This window comes from Sorex fumeus, unplaced genomic scaffold (assembly GCF_029834395.1).
Source record: "Sorex fumeus unplaced genomic scaffold, SorFum_2.1 ptg000091l, whole genome shotgun sequence".
Classification (NCBI taxonomy): Eukaryota; Metazoa; Chordata; class Mammalia; order Eulipotyphla; family Soricidae; genus Sorex; species Sorex fumeus.
Genome location: NW_026606148.1, coordinates 4,172,735 through 4,192,649, shown reverse-complemented (window position 1 = coordinate 4,192,649; position 19,915 = coordinate 4,172,735). Strand labels below are relative to the sequence as shown.

Sequence of the window (19,915 nt, the reverse complement as noted above, 5' to 3'; positions counted from 1 at the left end):
GTGTGGGCGGGATACTCTTGGTAGCTTGCCAGGCTCTCCGAGAGGGACGGAGGAGTTGAACCCGGGGTCGGCTGCGTGGAAGGCAAAAGCCCTACCCGCTGTGCTATCGCTCCAGCCCAAACCAAAAATAAATTAAAACCCTCTCAGATGGAAGATGGAAGTTGAAGGAACTTTGCCCAGCAGACGCAAAGCCGTTTACCACAAGCCCACTTTGCCTTTGAAAGGATGGGCACGGGCACGCACGCAGGGAAATGCAGGGACAGTGGCTGCCCAGCCCAGCCCAGCTCCACTCTGCCCCCTGGTGGCACCAGGCCCGTTGTCCCTTGGAGGTAAGTGAAACTTAATTCCAGGTTCCTGCCACCGTGACTCAGCGTTGCCCTCTAAGGAATGCAGCCCTGCCCAGGTGAGAGCCAGGTGCCAAGGCCTCCAGCTGCCTCTCGGAGCCTCCCACTCCCCCGTCGTCATCGTCGTCGTCAGCTCTCGGTCATACATGTCCCCTCGGCGGCGCCCCTCCCCGCCCATCCCTGTCCCATAACCAGGCGGAGCCCTCCAGGTGCCCGGTCATCTCTGGTTTCAGCAGCTTAGAGACACCCGTAGACTTTGGAGGCACAAATTTAAATGTGACAAAAGTGATGCCCAGGAAGCAGATGGCAAAAGGGAACTGCGGGGCTGGCCGTCCGGGCCCTCCTGGTGCCAGCTGCAGCCCGCCCTCAGGTCACGTGCTATCCAGAGCCAGGCCTGTGGTGGGGGTGACACTGTGGGTGCTCACACAAGAGGAAGTGGACTGCTGCCTCGATTCTTCCTGAGGCATCGGCCGCAATGGGGGTGGGGGGCAGAGGGTGGGGGGCCCCCCGTCTTCCAGGAGGAACCGAGGCCACAGCCTTGGGCTAGCCCTGGTGTCTGAAGCCAGGAGAGACCATCAGTCAGGAAGCAAGGCTGTGTCAGCCTTTTGTTTTTGGTTTCTGGGGGGGCCACATCTGGTGACCCCCCCTACCGGCCGTACTCTCACTCCGGACCCACACTTCTGTGTTCACACACTTTCCCTGTTCTCCTTCCCATCTGTAACCCCATCTCTGCGGAATTTATCTGTAATTCCCATTTCTGCAGAAAGCAACTTCCTGCTGTGTTGGGGTGGGGGGGACCCTAGCAGGACTCTATCTCCAATGGCATCTGGCTTTTAATTAAGAACCCCGAGAGCTGTGCCTTTATCCTTCTTTAATGAAATTTTCTAAATGGAGTGTGGTGTGATTTTGAGTGTGGCAGATCTGAAGCACTGAAAGAACTGTGGCTTCTCCTTGTGTTCTGGACATGTCATTTTTTTTTTTTTTGCTTTTTTGGGGGGGGGTCACACCCAGCGATGCCCAGGGGTTACTCCTGGCTCTGCACTCAGGAGTTACTCCTGGCGGTGCTCAGGGGACCATATGGGATGCTGGGATCTGAACCCGGGTCGGCCGCGTGCCAGGCAAACGCCCTACCCGCTGTGCTATCTCTCCAGCCCCTGGACGTGTCATTTTTAAGTGTTGTCAATCATGCCAGTTTCATATTAACACTGCAGGACCCAGCATAGGCTTGGAGGGATGTCGTTATTAACAGGAGACATAAATCAATGGTCTTGTTCGTTTAAAGCCGTTCTTGGAGCTAGAGTGATAGCACAGCAGGTACGGCACTTGCCTTGCACATGGCCAACCTAGAATTGATCTCATATGTGCCCCCAGGCCCAGCCAGGAGTGATCCCTGAACAGAGCTAAGAGTAAGCTCTGAGCACTTGCAGGGGAGGCTCAAAATAAAACAACAATAAAAATTTTTTGTTTGGTTGGTTTTTGTTTGTTTGGGGACCACACCCAGTGATGCTCAGGGGTTACTCCTGGCTCTGCACCCCGAAATTACTCCTGGGATGCCGGGGATGGAGCCTGGGTCGGCCACGTGCAAGGCGAACACCCTCCCTGCTGTACTATCTCTCCGGCCCCAACAGTAATCATTTTGAAAGCCCTTTTTGCCAACTTCTTATTAGATAAGAATTGTTTTTGTAACCTGAGTCGCTGCCCATGAATGGGCCCTCTGGTTACTGAACAAGCGGCTTAAGCCATGACCCCAGAGACTCAGAAACAAATCTTGAAACCCAGCGGCTTTTGGCAGAAATCCCTCCAGACTTAATTATTAAAATTTCAGAATTCCAAAAGCATGAGGCTGCTACCACAGTCGCATGACATCATATGCTATTCATAATCAGCAAGAGAAAACAAATTGTCTAGTGTTGCCTTTTCGGTAGATCTGAGTTTTCATTTTTTCATTTCATCATCCTGTTAATCGTCGATTGCCTCGAGCAGGCCCCAGTAACGTCTCTTTCATCCTAGCCCTGAGATTATATTCACGGCTCTTTAGGAGAATGAGACCCATCTGAGTGTTGGGGTAAAATCCCAAATAATATGGTGGGTCTGGTGTCAAAATATTGAATGTAATCAAAGTAGAGAGAGAGTGATGTGGAAATCGTCTGCCCCACAGGTAGGGGGAGGATGTGGGATGGGGGCATACTGGGGGTTTTGGTGGTGGAGAATGGGCACTGGTGAAGGGACGGGTGTTTCATTGTATGACCGAGACTTAGACCCGAAAGCTTTGTAACTGCTCTCATGGTGATTCGATAAATAAATTTATAAAATAAAAACAAACAAACAAAAAAAAAGAATTGTTTTTGTGGTTCCAGGGGATACATCCCAGGCCCCCACACGTGCAAGCCCCATGCTCTATAGAGCTGAGCCACAGCCCCAACCCCAGGGACGGTTGTTTTTCTGGTAACATGGCAAGGAAAAACTTGTAGGAGGAAAAGAAATGACAGTTTTGCCATTTTCTTATTTATTTCTCTATTTTCTTTTTGGGTCACACCCCACAATGCATAGGGGTTACTCCTGGCTCATGCACTCAGGAATCACTCCTGTCAGTGCTCAGGGGACCCTATGGGATGTTGGGGATCAAACCTGGGTTGTCTGCAAATGCCCTCCCCGCTGTGCTATTATCACTGCAGTCCCAGAAATCAAAACTTTTGCGTTGCATGTGGATTCCTGGCACTGCAGTTGGTCCTCTGAGCATTGCCGGGAGGGCTCCTTGACCACAGAGCCAGGAGTAAGCCCCGAGCACTGCCAGGTGTGCCCCCAAAAAAGTTTTTTAAAAGAGCGGGTGAGAGATAGGCCTCAAGACACTAGATTCCAAAGCCTGCCTTTCTGTCGCAAAAGGAGCATCCCATGGCATCAGCCGTGGTCCCAGAGCATCTCTCTCTTTCCTCTCTGCCACTCTCTCTCTCTCTTTCCCCCCTTCCTGCCTCTCTCTCCCCTCCACCGTTCCCTTCTGCGCTGCCCTCTAAGCATCTGCTGCAGATCCAAACTCAGAGCTCTGCAGGTCACACTCTGTGGTTACTGCATCCTGTCTGAGCGCAGGGCCATCACACGCATCTGAGTGGACCCTCACCTTAGAGTCACTGCTCTCACCCCTCACTGTGACAAAACCCCGCACAGAGGGCTCCTGACAAGTTGGCTCCATGCACGGTTCTTTTTCCTCCCTTCTCCTTTTTGAGGGCAGAGTTTAGAGCCGTACTCGCTGGTGCTCGGGGGCTCTTCCTGGCCCTGTGCTCAGGAGTGACTTCTGAGCACGCCCGGCAGTGCTCTCGGACCATATGCAGTGCTGGGGATCTAACCAGGGTTGGCTACACACAGGAGAAGCACCTCACCTCCTAGACCAGCTTTCAGGCCCACCCAGCTGTGCTCAGGGCCTAGTGGCTCTGCACTCAGGAATCATTCTTGGCAGTGCTCCGGAGTCCTGTAGGATGTCGGGGATTGAATCTGGGTCAGCTGCAGGCAAGGCAAGCACCCTCCAGGCTGTACTATGCCCTCGGCCCCTTCTCATTCTTTCGGACAATATGTGACCACTCCCCTTCCTCTCAGTGTCCCAGAGAGACCAAAGCGTCTTGTAATGTGCTGATTTGGGCGGGACTTGAACTGAGGGGCCATTTCTGAAAGTGGGTGAAGTTCCCCATTACTCGCTGGAGTAATTTCCAGAGAAGCTGGATCCAGAATTCACCGAGGAAGGCAACGGAGGCTGCTGGAGCTGCACTGTTAGGACAGGGGCCGGGCCACGGTGTGGATCATTTGGGGACAAGGTGACACGTCTGACACGACTTGTCATAAGGTGACAAGTTGACCCGTGGCTGCTTTATTTATATTTTTTTTGTGGGGACGGGGGTGGGAGGGCATGAGCTCAGGGATCGTTGCTGGTGGTTCCGGGGGTCCAGAGGTGGTTCCTGGGATCAAAAGTGGGCCGGCCACGGGCAAGGCACGCTCCGTGACCTCTGTGCTGTCTTTGCATCCCCAAAGCTCTGGGCTTTACTTGGGACCAGAGCCATAGCACAGGCGGCAGGGCGCTTTGCCTTACACGCAGACAGCCCAGGTTCGAGCCTCGGTTTTCATGAGCCAGACAGGAGTGATCCCTGAGCTCAGAGTCAGGACAAAGCCCTGAGCACAGTCAGGTGTGGCAAAAAGAAGGAGGAGAGGAGGAGGAGGAAGAGGAAAAGGAGGAGGAAGAGGAGGAAAAGGAGAAGAAGAAAAGAGGAAGAAAAAGGAGGAGGAGGAGGAAGAGAAGGAGGAGAAGAAAAGAAGAAAAAGGAGGAGGAAGAGGAGTAGGAGGAGAGGAGGAGGAGAAGGAGATGGAGAAGGAGGAGGAGGAGAAGAAGAAGAAGAAGAGAAGAAGAAGAAGAAGAAGAAGAGAAGAGAAGAAGAAGAAGAAGAAGAAGAAGAAGAAGAAGAAGAAATATTTTTAAGCATTGGGCTTTACTAAATTATTTAGTTTGGGGTGGCCGAGGAGGAGGAGGAAGAGGAAGAGGAGGAGGAGGAAGAGGAGGAAGAGGAGAATGAGGAGGAGGAGGAGGAGGAGGAGAAGGAGAAGAAGAAGAAAAGAAGAAGAAGAAGAAGAAGAAGAAGAAGAAGAAGAAGAAGAAGAAGAAGAAGAAGAAGAGAAACTAAATATTTTTAAGCATTGGGCTTTATTAAATTATCTATTTAGTTTGGGGTGGCCGTACCTGGTGGTGCTCAGGACTCACTCCTGGCAGTGCTCGGGGACCACATGCAGTGCCAGAGAGGGAGCTGGGTGGGGAGGGGGGCTGTGTGCAAGGCCAGCTCCCTCCCCTCTATCTCCTCCATTTATGCGCGTTAAGGGGTGTGGCCTGACAGGGAAGTGGCAGTGCCCAAAAGCAGAAGAGATGCCAGATCCTGCTCCACTCCTAGCATCCGGTATGCCCTGGTGCATGGGCTGAGGGCTGTGCTGGGGGGGGGAGGGGGGTTCCCAAACCAAGTCCTGCTCCTAAGTGCTGGACCGCCTCTTGAGCCCAGCCAGGGGCACCTTTGGCAGCCTGGTGCCCCACGAGTGCCCCTCGCCTGTGGGCCTGGCACGATCTCCTCGGGCAGGGTTTGCCCTGGGGCTCATGTCTCAGACAGAAGCAGATTTCCACGACTTGACACGGGGGCTGGATTCCCCCCTCTCTCATGCTAGCGGTCTTCGGGTCTCACTTCTCTCGGACACCCAGACACCCCCGAACCGGCCCCAGGACATTGGGCTGGCTGGAGAGTCCCCCTGCAGGTATCCAGTGAGGACTGCCTCTCAGACAGAGTCCAGGGGCTGCAAGAGCCTGGGGAACGCAGAGAGGGCACCTCTGGGCTGGGCAGTACTGGCCAGGTGTGAGGGAAGCGGGTCTTGTCCTTTAGGCTTCACTCCCTCCTCGGCTTCTTTGCTTAAACTTATTTATTTATTTATTTATTTTTGCTTTTTTGGGTCACACCCGGCAATGCACAAGGGCTACTCCTGGCCCATGCACTCAGGAATGACTCCTGGCGGTGCTCAGGGGGGACCCTATGGGATGCTGGGAATCGAACCCAGGTCGGTGGCGTGCAAGGCAAACGCCCTACCCCCTGTGCTATCGCTCCAGCCCCTCTTTGCTTAAATCTAAATACGAAAGCACTTAGTTTTGGGGGCCACCGGCGGCAGTGCTCAGGACTGACTCCTGACTCTGTGCTCAGGGGTCCCTGCTGGGGGTGCTCAGGGAACCATGTGGGGTGTGGGGGATGGAACCCGGGCCGGCCAGGTGCAAGGCCAGCGCCCTTCCCCGGGTTCTTGTTTGGGGTACTCTCAGCTCCACCCGGGGTACCCGGGGTGATGGGGGCTGCCGGCTGGCTCAGTGCTCGGTGGGGCTGGGGTGAGGGGGCTCCGCGCGGCCCAGAGGGGGGAACCCGGGTCTCCCCGCCGCCGGGCTTTGGGTTTGGCTGGCCGGCGGGGTGCCCCTGGACGGAACCGCGCGCTGGACGCCCGGCGGTGGGAGATGCGGGGAGGAGGGAAAGGCTCGGGGTCCCCAGGGTCCCCCGCGGGGGCGCAGCGGGAGGGCTCACCTGGTCCTGACCCCCGACTCCCACCGGGCCGGGGGAGGCGCCGGGAGCGGGACGCGGCGGCGGGAAGGTGGGGCGGGCCCGGCCAGGCCACACCCTGAAACTACCTGGGCCGGACAGGAAGAGCCAGCGCGCTCGGCGGGCGGCCAGCCGGGCCTGGACCGGAACCCGCGCCCCGCGCCCGAGCCATGGGAGCCCGCAGCGCGCGGGGACGTCGCCCGTGAGGCTCGGAGCGGCCGCGGGACCATGAGGAGCGATCGGGGCGGCCCGCGCGGCGGCGGGGGCCCCCGGGCCGGCGCCGGCCTCAAGTACAGCTCGCGGCCACAGGTGGGCGACCGGGGGGCCCGGCGCGCGGGGGGCGTCCCGGGGCTCCGCGGCGCGGGGACCGGAACGGGCGGGCGCGGGCGCGGCTTTGTCTGGGCCCCGGGGCCGCTCCGGTGCCGTCCGGTCGGCCGCCCCGCGGACAGGTGGAAATTCCAGTTCGGCGGGTCCCGGCCGGACCTTTGGGACCAGCGCGGCCTCCGCGGGGAGGCGGCGGCACCCTCGGGTCCCACCCGGGCGGGAGCCGCGCGCGCGCGGCCCGCGGGGGGCGTGGGGAGACGGCGGGGGTGGGGGGCGCAGGACGGGAGAGGCGCGCTGGGGGTCCGGGGGGCGCGGGCCGGGAGGGGCGGGCAGGGGTCCGGGGGTTGCGGACCGGGAGGGGCGCGCTGGGGTCCGGGGGCGCAGACCCGGAGGGGCGCGCTGGGGGTCCGGGGGCGCGGACCGAGAGGCGCGCGCTGGGAGTCCGGGGGCGCAGGACGGGAGGGGCGGGCAGGGGTCCGGGGGCGCAGATCGGGAGGGGCGCGCTGGGAGTCCCGGGGCGCAGACCCGGAGGGGCGGGCAGGGGTCTGGGGGTTGCGGACCCGGAGGGGCGCGCTGGGGGTCCGGGGGCGCAGATCGGGAGGGGCGCGCTGGGAGTTCGGGGGCGCAGACACGGAGGGGTGCTCTGGGGGTCCGGGGGCGCAGATCCGGAGGGGTGCGCTGGGGGTCCGGGGGCGCGGACCGGGAGGGGCGGGCAGGGGTCCGGGGGTTGCGGACCCGGAGGGGCGCGCTGGGGGTCTGGGGGCGCCGGCCGGGATGTGCGCGCTGGCGCTGCGCGAGGAGGTTTCCACTCCTTCGTGGCCAGACCCCGGTGGTGACTCCTGGTCAGTCCTTAGAGACCCCGGAGAGTCGCCCCCGCAGGTCCCCTGCGGTGGGGCTTGGGGGGCAACTGTCGCTTTTCTCCCCGGAGGAAGCGTCTGCCGGGGACCGAGGGCACCGACCCATTGGCCTGACTTTCCGGGAAGGGCTGCGGGGAGCAGCGCCGAGCCCTTTGGGAGGGCAGCAAGGGCAGGGAGAAGCCCAGGGCCGCCGCTCACCTTCCCGCTGACTTGGGGACCGGTTGGGAGTGACTTTGCTGAAGGTCACGCCCGAGTGGCAGTGCCCCGGCTGCACCTGTCTGTGTGTGGGGGGCGACCCCAGGGCCGCCTCTGGGGGAGTCTGAGGGGCCGCCAAGCCTGCTGGTGCTTGTGTGTGGTGTAGGGACTATGCGGGGTTTCTCTATCTCCGGTCCCTGATCCTGGGGCCAGGTCCGATGGGGACCCCGTCCATTCCCAGCTCAGACCAGATTCTGGGACTCTCCAGTCCACCCCAGTGCCCGGGAGGCAAGAAGTGCCAGTTTAGTGAGTGTACCGGATTCTGGGGTCATAGGAGCCACAACTGGCCGTGGGGACCGGGGAATTGAAGGGGGCAGACACCCCTGTTTCTGCGCTGTGATGGGAGGGGCAGGGCCCTGTGGGCAGCGCAGAGGCTGGACTGGCAAAGATCCACCTGTAAGGACTCCTGCTGTTTGCTTTGCTTATGTATCCAGGGACAGCGAGGCCACCTGCCTTCTCCGCCAACACCCTGCCTGGGTCCAGGGCTGCTTTCCCCCCAAGTCATTTGTTCTCCCCTTTGTCATCGCCTTCTGGGGCTTTCTGCTCCTGCTGTCCCCCCAGAGAGCCTGCTCCTCCAAGCTCTGAGCGGTTCCTCTTCCTCTCCCGTCTGTCTGTCTGTCTGTCTGTCTTCCACTCTTCCCTTCCCCCTGCCCATCTGGTGCTCTTCCTTCCCTGGGCCATTTCCCCCCTCCTTCAAGCTCCCCAGAATCTCTGGCCCCGACAGCACCCTGCACCCTCCGGGCACTGTTGGAGGGAGACCCAGCAGGCCAGTGGGAATACTGGGGACGGGCTCCGAGGGCCGCAGCGCCTGCTTTTTGGGGAGCGGGGCACTCCCAGTGGTGCTCAGGGCTCACTCCAGCTCTGCGCTCAGGGATCACTCCTGGGGTGGGGGGGCTCCAGGGGGACTATGTGATGCCAGGGACTGAACCTGGGTTGGCCACGTACAAGGCAAGTGCCCTACCCTCTGTGGCATCTCTCCGCCGTCGCATGTGGGAGCCCTGGATTCTGTCCCAGCACCATGGGTGCAGCCAACCAGGGTGCAGCTACAATGAAGAGAATGGTGGCTCCCCTCTGGGAACGAGCCGCCCCGTGAAGCCTGCTCACGTGACCACAGTTCTCTTACGGTTTGTGGGCAGGACGTTTGGGAACCACACCGTTAGTGCTGATGTTCTTTTTCGGTTTTGGTCTTTGAAGCACAGCTGGCAGTGCCCAGGGCTTCCTAGCTCTGTGCCGGCGATCACTCCTGGCAGTGCCTGGGGAACCATCCACGGTGCCCGGACCCAGGTCGGCCAGGCACGGGCCCCCGCTGTACTGTTGCTCCGACTCTCGGGGGCTCCTCTTCGTCCTGTGCTCCGGACATAAGCGGGGCTGGGGGTGGAACTCGGGTGGGCCCCATGCAGCGGGAGCACTCAAGCCCAGTGCTGTCTCCTGCCCCCAGAGGTGGCCTGCAGGCCCGTGCGTGAGTGCCCAGGGTGCTCAGGGAAGCCAGCACTCCCCGTTCCGGCACCCTCGGTTCTGCCCGCTGGGAGCGGCCGGCCGCCGGGTGACTTCCTTATTGCGGCCTTTCCACCCCTAGTGGGCAAAGGGAGGGGCTGCCTCTCCCACTGACTGCCCTGCCCCCGACAGCAGCAATGGCCCCTGGTAGGCACGGGGCTGCCCCAGGTCACTCACGTCCCCGGGTGACTGGAGACCCGACACCAGGGACAGGGCCACGCGGCTCGGGCCAGTCAGTGCCGCCGCTGTTCATTGCTCGGTCGTTGGCCAGCTAGGGAGCCAGGAGCACTGGGAGCTGAACCCCAGGATCGCGCGGGCCCCGGTTGAACTCGGGGTGGTCAGTGCTGATCGCAGAGTCGTCCCCTCGCCTCTCTGAGCTGCAAAGTCCGTGGCTGGCAAGCTGGGGTGATGTCGTCTCAGGCTTGGCCCCTGCCGGTGGCAGAGCTGCCCAGGCGCAGCTGGAGCATCTGAGCTGGGAGCTGGGTTCTCAGTGGTGCTGGCCGGGTGCTCTTAGGATGCAGGGAACAGCATCAAAGTGTGGGGAACGGCATCAGAATGAGGGAGACAACATTGGGGTGAGGGGAATAGCATCGGGGTGAGGGGAACGGCATCAGGGTGAGGGAAACGGCATTGGGGTGCAGGGAACACCATCGAGGTGAGGGGAACAGCATTGAGGTGAGGGGAACAGCATCGGGGTGAGGGCAATGGCTTTGGGGTGCAGGGGACAGCATTAGGGCTTGGGGAACAGCATTGTGCCACCCAGTCTCTTTCCTGTGTCTTCTCTTTTCATCTTTTTCCCATCTTGTGGCTTCCCTGAAGAAGCTTCTCTGGAAGAGGATTGTGCCAAGACCACCAGAGCCAGAGCCATTCCCCCACCCCACCCCGCCACACACACACACACACACACACACACACACAGGCCACTTCGATTTGGTCATTTCTTTCACAGATCCTAGGGACTGTTGTGTGTCCAGCTCTCTTGTTAGTGGTGTTGTTATGAGGTGGGGCCATGCTGGGGGGACTCTTGGAATCAAGACCCCAACGCAGGGCCCCACCCATGGAAGGCGTGAGCTCTGGCACGCAGTGACCCTCGGAGGTCCTTTCCTTGGCTTCCTCACTTTCCCCTCTGAGTCTCCTCCCTCTGTTGGCCATGCCCCAGGGTGATTCTCGGCGCTCCCACGAGCACACTGGAGGCCCGCACATTCCTGTCGTATCCATCGGGAGGCGCTGTGCTGCTCTCTCGGCTTGCTTTCCTGGCCAGAGTGCTCACATGTTTTGGGGGGAGATGCTCCCCAGTGGTGCGTAGGGTGCAGGAGCTGGTGACGGGGTGTGTGGGTCTCTGGTTCAGTGCCCTCAGGCCCAGTTTTGTGGGGGCCACGAGGGCTCCACATGGTGCCGGGGTGGGGGGCGGGGAGGCCATGGGCTGTGCTGGGGACCAAACCCAGGGCTCCAAGCAGTTCCCGCCTTCGCACATCCCTTTGGGTTTTTGTTTTGTTTTCTTGCTTATTTGGGGTCACACCCAACGATGCTCAAGGCTTACTTTTGGCTCTGTGCTCAGGAATTACTCCTGGTGGTGCTCCGGGGGCCCTTGGGGGTGCCAGGGATCGAACCCGGCCAACCACATGCTGCGCAAACAGCCTGTCCTCTGTGCTTTCGCTGCTGCCCCTCTGATCGTTCTTTCGTTCTTTCGAGTAACTGGCCTCCCGGGTGCCTGAACAGGCAGGAGAGGCCCTGCCCTCTGCCTGCTCCCGGGAAGGCCCAGAGACTCATGCCCCGCCTTTGGGAGAAAGGGAAACTGAGGCACAAGAGAACACGAGGCGCCCTGCTGGCTCCCTGACTCAGAGGTTGAGTCATCTGCTCCCAGGTGATGCCGCCCATCCGACTCCGCCCCTGTCTGGCCGCCGTGTGGCCACCGTGTGGCCGCCGTGGCTCCCCACTTCCCTGACACCAGCCTGTCTCTGGCCTGAGGTTCCGCCCACGCTGGTAGCTCCGTCTCTCCTAGGAGAGGGTCTGGGGGGTGGGAGCTGCCCCCCGTGCTGTCCTCCGGCGGTGCCACGCACGGGATCTCGCTGGCCCTCTGGGAGTGCGTGTCCACGGCCCACCATGCAGGTAAGCGCTGCCCTGGTCTTCATGTGACGGCTGAGGCCGCACACGCGGGCTGTGCCCACCAGGGTTGGCTCGGGACTGGTACTGGCTCTCGCTTACCTTGGTTTCAGGGCCCAGTGATCTCGCGCCATGGGTAGCGCCAAAGGTGCCCAGTGGCAACGCAGCTGGGACCGTGCTCAGCGTGGACGAGGCTGTAAGCAGGGAACACGTGACCTCATGGCCGGTGATGGTCCCCAGGGGCCAAGACTATTACATCAAAAAGGATTTCAGGGGTTGGAGCGATAGTTCAGCAGGGAGGGTGTTGGCCTTGCATGCGGCCGGCCCAGGTTCAAATGATCCACCCGAGCACAGAGCCTGGAGTAACTCCTGAGCACTGCTGGGTGTGACCCAACGCCAGTCAGCAAAGCCAGTTTTGTTGGGGCTGGGGAGTCCCAGCAGGGGCCAGTTTGGTCCGGGCAACCCGCAGGGCCCCGTGCACTTGTTCGGGCCCTGAATACTGCAGGTATGACCCCGCCCCCCACCCACACCCCCTACAAACCGACAGAAGATTGGGAAACTTATTTACTTTTAGGTTTGGAGACCGCCTCTGGCTGTGCGTAAGAGCTGCTCCTGACTCTGTGCTCAGAAGTCACGCCGAGGGGTGCTCCAAGGACCACGCGGTGCTGGGATCGAGCCCGGCCTCCTGCATGCAGGGCCTGTGCTCAGCCCTTTAGTTCTCTCTCCTGCGCCATGACCCTGTTAAGGGTGAGGGAAATGGTGCCCAGAGAGGCTCAGTGTCTTGCCTGAGGTCACAGAGCACACCAAAGGTGGGATTGGAACTTGAGTCCAGGGCCACTGGCTCCGCTGCCCTGTCCAGCTGCTGCTCCAGTACAGGTCAGGACAGGCAGGTAGACGCCTAAGTGTAGGCTTTGCTTTAGGTAAGAAATTGGATCTCTCTCTCTCTCTCTCCCCCCCACCGACCACATCCAGCAATACCCAGGGATTACTCCTGCTAGTGCCGGGTAACCATATGGGGCACTAGGATTCGAACCTGGGTCAGCTGTGTGCAGGGCAAGTGCCTTCCCGTTGTTGTATCATCACTCTGGCCCCAGAAGCTGGACTAATCTCTGAATGTTGAACATCCCTTGGGCTTAGCCAAGTCAGGGTCACTGTTCTGTCGTGTGGGATTGAGGGGCGGGGGGCTCTCACCTGGCTCACCATGGCCAAAGGGTGTTCGGTGATTACTCAGCGCCCAGGAGCAAGCATTGCATGTGCTTCACCCCTGTTTGCTCTCCATACCCTGTGTATGGTCCTCCAAGCATGGCGAGGGGTCGCTCCTGAGTGTAGAGCCAGGAATAAAGCCCTTTGACTTGGTTTGAGCAGCTCCTGGTCCCCCGAGACTTGCTCAGGCACGGGGGCACAGGCTCTGCACGCAGGAGATGCAGGTTCTGGCCCCCAGCACTGCTAGGATGGATGGCCTCTGAGCATAAAGCCAGGAGTGGCCCCTGAGTATTGATGGATGTCGCCCCCAAGCAAAACCAAACAAAAAAAAAAAAGGAAGCAGTCCTCACGTAAAACTCAGTCCTGAAACTGGCTTCCTTTTTATTTTATTTTATTTATTTATTTATTTATTGCTTTTTGGGTCACACCCAGCAATGCTCAGGGGTTCCTCCTGGCTCCTGGCTCTGCACTCAGGAATTACTCCTGGCGGTGCTCGAGGAACCAGATGGGATGCTGGGACTCGGGACTCGAACCCTGGTTGGCTGCATGCAAGGCAAACGCCCTACCCGTTGTTCTATTGCTCCAGCCCTTTTTAAAAAAAAAAAAAAAGAAAGAAAGAAAGAAAAGAAAAGTAGTATAGATTTAATGATCCTTCTTTCAGGTGACTTAAAGCTACCAGGATGCAGGCCCCTCCCACTGTCTTAATCTCCTCAGCTCTTCTGCTGAAGAATTTGGCTTTCACGATGACAGGCTGCTTTGGAAGTGTTCCCTCCCTAGAACTTTGTAGTAGCTCAATCGAACCACGTCAGTGATAGAAGCTGTTCCAGTCTTGTTTTGGGCAGCACTAACCCAGGTGTGCTCACTGACCAAGATCCACAGTTTGTCAAGATTGACAGTTGATGGACTGGAGTGATAGCACAGCGGGTAGGGCGTTTGCCTTGCACGCGGCCGACCCGGGTTCGATTCCCAGCATCCCATATGGTCCCCTGAGCACCGCCAGGAGTAATTCCTGAGTGCAGAGCCAGGAGTAACTCCTGTGCATCGCCAGGTGTGACCCAAAAAGCAAAAATAAAAAATCTATGCCATGTTCTCACTCACCGGCTCAAGGGACTCTAGGTCATTGTCACTAACCCGGTGACCAACTGTGCCATGAGGGCCACAGCCGGTGACTAAGGTCAGCAGTGACTCTTCGAGGACTCTAGCACACCAAGGCAACAGGATGCTAAGCGTGACCCTGGTCTCGAGCTGAAACGGTCTTCCTTCTTTTCGGCGTTTGCTTGCTCTGACTGGGCTGAGCCAAAGAACCCTTGGCATCCTGCACACGTCGCCAAGGTCTTGGAGTCAGTAGTCCTGAGGGTGGGGAAGGTGGAAGGCGGAGGAGACCACGATGCCTGTCACTCCCCACCCCCCCCCCCACACCCCCCTCCTCCCATCGCGCTCTGCTCACAGCCTCGATCACCGCGGGAGGTGCCAGGGCTTGTGTGCAGCAGTTCTGAGTCCAGACCCAGAGTGGGTGACTTCAGAGCCGCCTCTGATCCTCCCCGCGACGCCACCGTGGAGTGGGGCGCCCGCGCCAGGCGATTGATGCCAGCCTCAGCCAAGCCCTGGAGCCGTCGTTAAACCTGCAGCCACAGGCAGGCCCGGCGCCTTGGAGCTGCGCGGGTCTGCGCTCCCTTTGATGAGGTTACTCACCGGGGCACAGATGGGGGCCAGGGACGGCCCACACAGGCAAAGTGTAGCTGAGTTTACTACACACTCGCAAAAAGTTCCTGTTGAAAAAAATTTTTTTAGGGGCTGGAGCAATAGCATAGCCGGTAGGGCGTTTGCGTTGCACGTGACCGACCTGGGTTCGATTCCCAGCATCCCATATGGTCCCCTGAGCACCACCAGGAGTCATTCCTGAGTGCATGAGCCAGGAGTAACCCTTGAGCATCACTGGGTGTGACCCAAAAAAGCAAAATAATAATAAATAAATTAATTAATTAATAAATTTTATTTATTTATTTATTTCCTGCTGAAAATTTTGATTTTTGTTTTTGAGTGGTGCTCAGGACTTACTCCTGGCTCTGTTCTCAGGGGCCACTCCTGGTGAGGCTCAGGACACCATTGCGGATGCCTAGGATTAAAACTAGATCAGCTGTGGGGCTGGAGTTATAGCACAGTGGGTAGGGCGTTTACCTTGCACGTGACCAACCTGGGTTCGATTCCCAGCATCCCATATGGTCCCCCGAGCACAGCCAGGAGTAATTCCTGAGTGTAGAGCCAGGAGTAACCCTTGAGCATCACCGGGTGTGACCCAAAAAGGAAAAAAAGTTAAATTTTATTTATTTATTTCCTGCTGAAAATTTTAATTTTTGTTTTTGAGTGGTGCTCAGGGCTTACTCCTGGCTCTGTTCTCAGGGGCCACTCCTGGTGAGGCTCAGGACACCATTGTGGGTGCCTAGGATTAAAACTAGATCAGCTGTGGGGCTGGAGTTATAGCACATTGGGTAGGACATTTGCCTTGCACGCGACCGACCTGGGTTCGATTCACAGCATCCCATATGGTCCCCCGAGCACAGCCAGGAGTAATTCCTGAGTGCATGAGCCAGGAGTAACCCTTGAGCATCACCGGGTGTGACCCAAAAAGGAAAAAAAGTTAAATTTTATTTATTTATTTCCTGCTGAAAATTTTAATTTTTGTTTTTGAGTGGTGCTCAGGGCTTACTCCTGTTCTCAGGGATCACTCCTGGTGAGGCTCAGGACACCATTGCAGGTTCCTGGGATTAAAACTAGATCAGCTGTGGAGCTGGAGTGACAGCACAACTGGTAGGCCACTTGCCTTGCACGCAGCCGACCTGGGTTCGATTCCCAGCATCCCATATGGTCCCCCAAGCACCACCAGGAGTAATTCCTGAGTGCAGAGCCAGGAGTAACCCCTGAGCATCGCTGGGTATGACCCAAAAATATTAAAAAAAAACAAACAAACAAACTAGATGAGCTGTGAGGATGGCGAGTGCCCTACCCACTGTCCCATCTATTCGGCCTCCCGTACTGGAAATTTTAATTAATTAATAATTAATTAAGGCTTTTTGTTGGATCATGCCCGGCCATGCTCAGGGGTTCCTCCTGGCTCTGCACTAAGGAATTGTTTCCGGCTGTGCTCAGGGGACCGTATGGGATGCCAGGGATTGAGCCCGGGTCGGCCCTGTGCAAGGCAAATGCTCAACCCACTGTCCTATCGCCCCAGTCCCTGGAAAATTTTAAACGGGCCCAAGCCCATGAGGAAGTTGGCATTTTCTCCTGGTCTCGCTGCTCCTCACCGCGTGACTGCCTCCTGGTTAATGGGGTTTCGTGGCGGCCGGGCTGGGCTTGGGGTGCTGAGAGCCAGAGTGTGGGAGGTCGGGGGCGGGTGCGTCCCTTTATGCCCCTCTGGGCAGCTCCTCGGTCGGTCCTGGGCTTCCTTCTGCTTTCCCCTTCCCTTAGCCGCCCCCCACCCCCAGCCCGCCTCCTTCCCTTTGTTGTGGTTCGAGCTGTGAAGGCCAGAGGGAGCACACAGGTTTCCGCTAAGATACTTGCAATTTTATTTATTTATTTATTTATTTATTATGGCTTACTTTTTTTTTTGGCAGGAGATGAGGCACACTGGCAGTTTTCAGGGCTTACTCCTGGCTTTATGCTCAGGGATCATTCCTGGCAGGTTTCGGGGGGACCATACGGGATTCTGGAGATCAGGCCTGGGTTGGCTTTGTCCAAGGCAAATGCTATGTTGTTGCTTGGTTCCCCTTTATCGTTTTTTTTGGGGGGGATCACACCCAGTGATGCCCAGGGGTCACTCCTGGCTCAATACTCAGGAATTGCTCCTGGCGGTGCTCAGGGGACCATATGGGATGCTGGGAATCGAACCTGTGTCGGCCATGTTGGCTGCATGCAAGGCAAACGCCCTCCCCACTGTGCCATCGCTCCAGCCCCCTTTTACAGTTTTTGAGTTTTGATTAGATGCTGGAAACTTACTACGTAAAACTACAAAAATGAGCTCTGATTTGACTTCCATTTATTTTAAAATTGAGCATGCCACTTTTTTTGGGGGGGAGGGAGGGGCACACCTGGCAATCCTGAGGACTTACTCCTGGCTCTGCACTCAGATCACTCCTGGAGGGCTCAGGGACTACTCGGGGTGCTGGGAATTGAACCCAGGTCTGCTGTGTGCATCGCAGGTGCCCTACCCACTGGACTCTCTCTCCCAGGCTCTCAATCTTAAAAAAAAAACTGTCTCCAAAGATAGTCTTATACTGTTTAAAATAGGAAACTTCCCTTCCCGTCTGACTACTGCAGTTTCTCCTAAGAATAGATTTTAGTGGCTAGGCTTACGGGATAAAGCAAAAATTGCTGTGATATGAAAAGGGAGGATTTATTTGTGTCCTCCTTCTCTGTGAAATGACTTATAAGAAAAATAAAAGTAAAAAGGACACTTCCTTTCAACTTACCTGCCCCATAACCCCACTTTTTTTTTTTTTTTTGCTTTTTGGGTCACACCCGGCCAATGCACAGGGGTTACCTCCTGGCTTTGCACTCAGGAATTACTCCTGGCGGTGCTCGGGGGACCATATGGGATGCTGGAATCGAACCCGGGTGGGCCGCGTGCAAGGCAAACGCCCTCCCCGCTGTGCTATCGCTCCAGCCCCCCCATCCCCAGTTTCAAGTCACATCAGTCAACTTTTGGTCGTGAACATTTCTTTCTTTGTTTGTTTGGTTTTTGGTTTTTGGTTTTTGGAGGGATGGGCCACATCCAGTGGTGTTCAGGGGTCCCTCCTGGCTCTGTGCTCGGGATTGAACACCCCCCTCATTGAACACCATGGGGGCGCTGGGGATTGAACCTGGATCTCTCGTGTGCACAGTGGGTGCCCTGTCTGCCGTATATCTCCGGCCCTGTCACAGACATTTTTCTTTCTTTTTATTTTTTGCTTTTTGGGTCACGTCCAGCGATGCACAGGGCTTACTCCTGGCTCTGTACTCAGGAGTTACTCCTGGCGGTGCTCAGGGGACCATATGGGATGCTGGGACTCGAACCCGGGTTGGCCGCGTGCAAGGCAAACGCCCTACCTGCTGTGGTATCTCTCCAGCCCTGTCACGGACATTTCTAAGAGACTATACTTTGCTCCCGTAGCTTCTGGCTGTGAGGAAGCCGTGTTTTCCTTTATTGAAGGAGCGTGGTCAGGCCTCTCCAGTCCTTCTCGGCCCCCTCTTTGCAGCTGCAGGTATGGCCTCTGACTCTCTGCCTTCATCCTCATGAAAAGCTGCTGTTCGGGAGTTTTTGGAGCAAGGGTCGGAACTGTCTCTTCCGGCTAGCTCAGTCCGAGTTTGATGGATGCGGCAGAGGCTTTCTCGTCTCTCCGGAGTGAATCGGACCTGACATCCTTGCAGGCTTGAGGGGAAACGTGCTTCTTCCTCAGCTCGTCCCTCTCAGCGCCTGACTCCAACTACCCTCATTCCCCTGCGGCTCAGCTCCTGCCGCCTCTGGGGCGTCTCGTCTCTCACCTTCCCCTTATTTCGAAAAGTAGTGGGCGGTTGCTCAGACATCGCTCCCGCGGTGCTGGGGCATCAAACTGAGTGGAACCGGGAATCAAACTGGGGTCCGTGACCCCCCGACCTGTCTCTCTGGCCTGACCCTTGCACATTTATTTTGTTTTATTTATGGTTGCCCCACCCCTGGGAACTTGGGGCCACACTTGGAGATGCCCCGATGCTGTTCTTGGCTCTGTGCTCAGGAGCACCCCCTGGCCATGTCCGGGGAGCAGGGGGGGCATACACAGTACCTGGAGTTCAAACTGGGAATAAGCCACATGCCAGGTGAGCCCCTGGACCCCGTCCTGTCTCTCCGGGTCCTCCTTGCACATCTTTATAGTTGTGGTGTTCTGTGGGGCAGGGGGGTCATGCGGCAGGTCATAGTGCTCCTGTGCTTGGCTGCAGTGCTCCCATGCGTGGCTGAAGTGCTCCTGTGCTTGGCTGCAGTGCTCGCACTCAGCTGTAGTGTTCCTGCACTCGGCTGCAGTGCTCCCATGCTCGGCTGCAGTGCTTGTGCTTGGCTGTAGTGTTCCCTCGCTCAGCGGTAGTGCTCTTGTGCTCAGCTGCAGTGCTCACCCCGTTTATTCTTTTCTTTTGGTTTTATTGTTTTAGGTGACAGCCAGGCGTCCTCCTGGCTCTGTGCTCAGGGATCACTCCTGGTGGGCTCAGGGATTCTGGGGATTGAAGCCAGGTCCGCATGTGCAAGACCAGCTCCCTCCCTGCTGTGCTGTTGTTCTGGCGCCAAGGCTCAGACTGTTAGTTGGGGCACAGAGTTAAGGTTGCGGTGCTCACCGGGGGCAGCTTGGGAGGGGCTGAAGGCGCTGGCCTGCACGTCTCTGTCTCTTTCTCTAATGCCCGTGAGCTCAGAGCTCCCCAGGGGGTGCTCTTCTCTTTGGTACCAGAATCAGAGACTGCAGAGCTGCCAAGCCCACGTAGCTCAGAGTTGTCAGGATTGTGCAAAGCTCATGTGGGGCGCCAGGGATTTGAACTTATGACCACACGCTTGCCGGGGGGGAGGGGCTGATCTGCCATTTATTCCTGGGAGTCTGCCATGCCTTCTTTATTGAGTGACAGCTCATCAGAGGCCTTGGAGCGAGCATTTCCTTATCCACTTTGCAGGCGATACTCCGGGGAGGGCAAGGCCAGATACGGGGATGACTTAATTGTGAGTCAGAAGACCAGGATAGTCTGCGTGACAGGCTGCCGGGAATGGAGCTCTGCATCCGTGTTAGGCGTGAGCTCCCCGCATCCCACACCGCCTTCACAACTGAAACGAGAACCACCCCCTCCTGCCCCCGGGACTCAGGGCTCAGAGGCGGAGGCAGCAGATGGCGGGTTGCCCCAGTCTGCATTGACTAGTCAGCTCAGTGTGTGATGACACGTGGAATGTGCCCATCAGGGTCTGATTTGGCTGGATCTCGTACAAGTCATCGTGGACAGGCTGGTGGAGACACATTTGAAGGAAAAGCCTCTGACTCAGATTCGTAGAAAGAATTAAAAAATGGAGGAAGTACTCCGCAAAGGCCGTTTGATTATTTAGCAGTGTGTGTGTGTGTGTGTGTGTGTGTGTGTGTGTGTGTGAGAGAGAGAGAGAGAGAGAGAGTGTGTGTGTTTAATTCCTTTTTCCGGCTTGCCCTTCAAGCCCAGGTTCTTCCTTGAACACATATTTTTTTTTCTCTTCCCTCACATTTTTCTGAA

At 57.6% G+C, this 19,915-nt stretch overlaps 1 protein-coding gene and 2 non-coding genes across 3 annotated transcripts in view; 2 read left to right on the top strand and 1 right to left on the bottom strand.

Moving 5' to 3' along the window:
* The first annotated feature begins 6,664 nt into the window (after positions 1–6,664).
* ST14 (ST14 transmembrane serine protease matriptase) overlaps positions 6,665–19,915 on the top strand; it is a 41,375-nt gene continuing 28,124 nt past the window's right edge. The window contains exon 1 of the mRNA XM_056131468.1: positions 6,665–6,746. Within this exon, the coding sequence (XP_055987443.1) occupies positions 6,666–6,746 (81 nt within the window). The 5' untranslated portion in view covers position 6,665. The remainder of the gene's footprint in view (positions 6,747–19,915) is intronic.
* LOC130039607 (small nucleolar RNA SNORA3/SNORA45 family) lies at positions 13,792–13,918 on the bottom strand. The gene has a single exon (XR_008794931.1). It is a non-coding gene; the product is annotated as a small nucleolar RNA SNORA3/SNORA45 family (small nucleolar RNA).
* On the top strand, positions 16,967–17,107 carry LOC130039603 (small nucleolar RNA SNORA29). Its single transcript, XR_008794928.1, has one exon. It is a non-coding gene; the product is annotated as a small nucleolar RNA SNORA29 (small nucleolar RNA).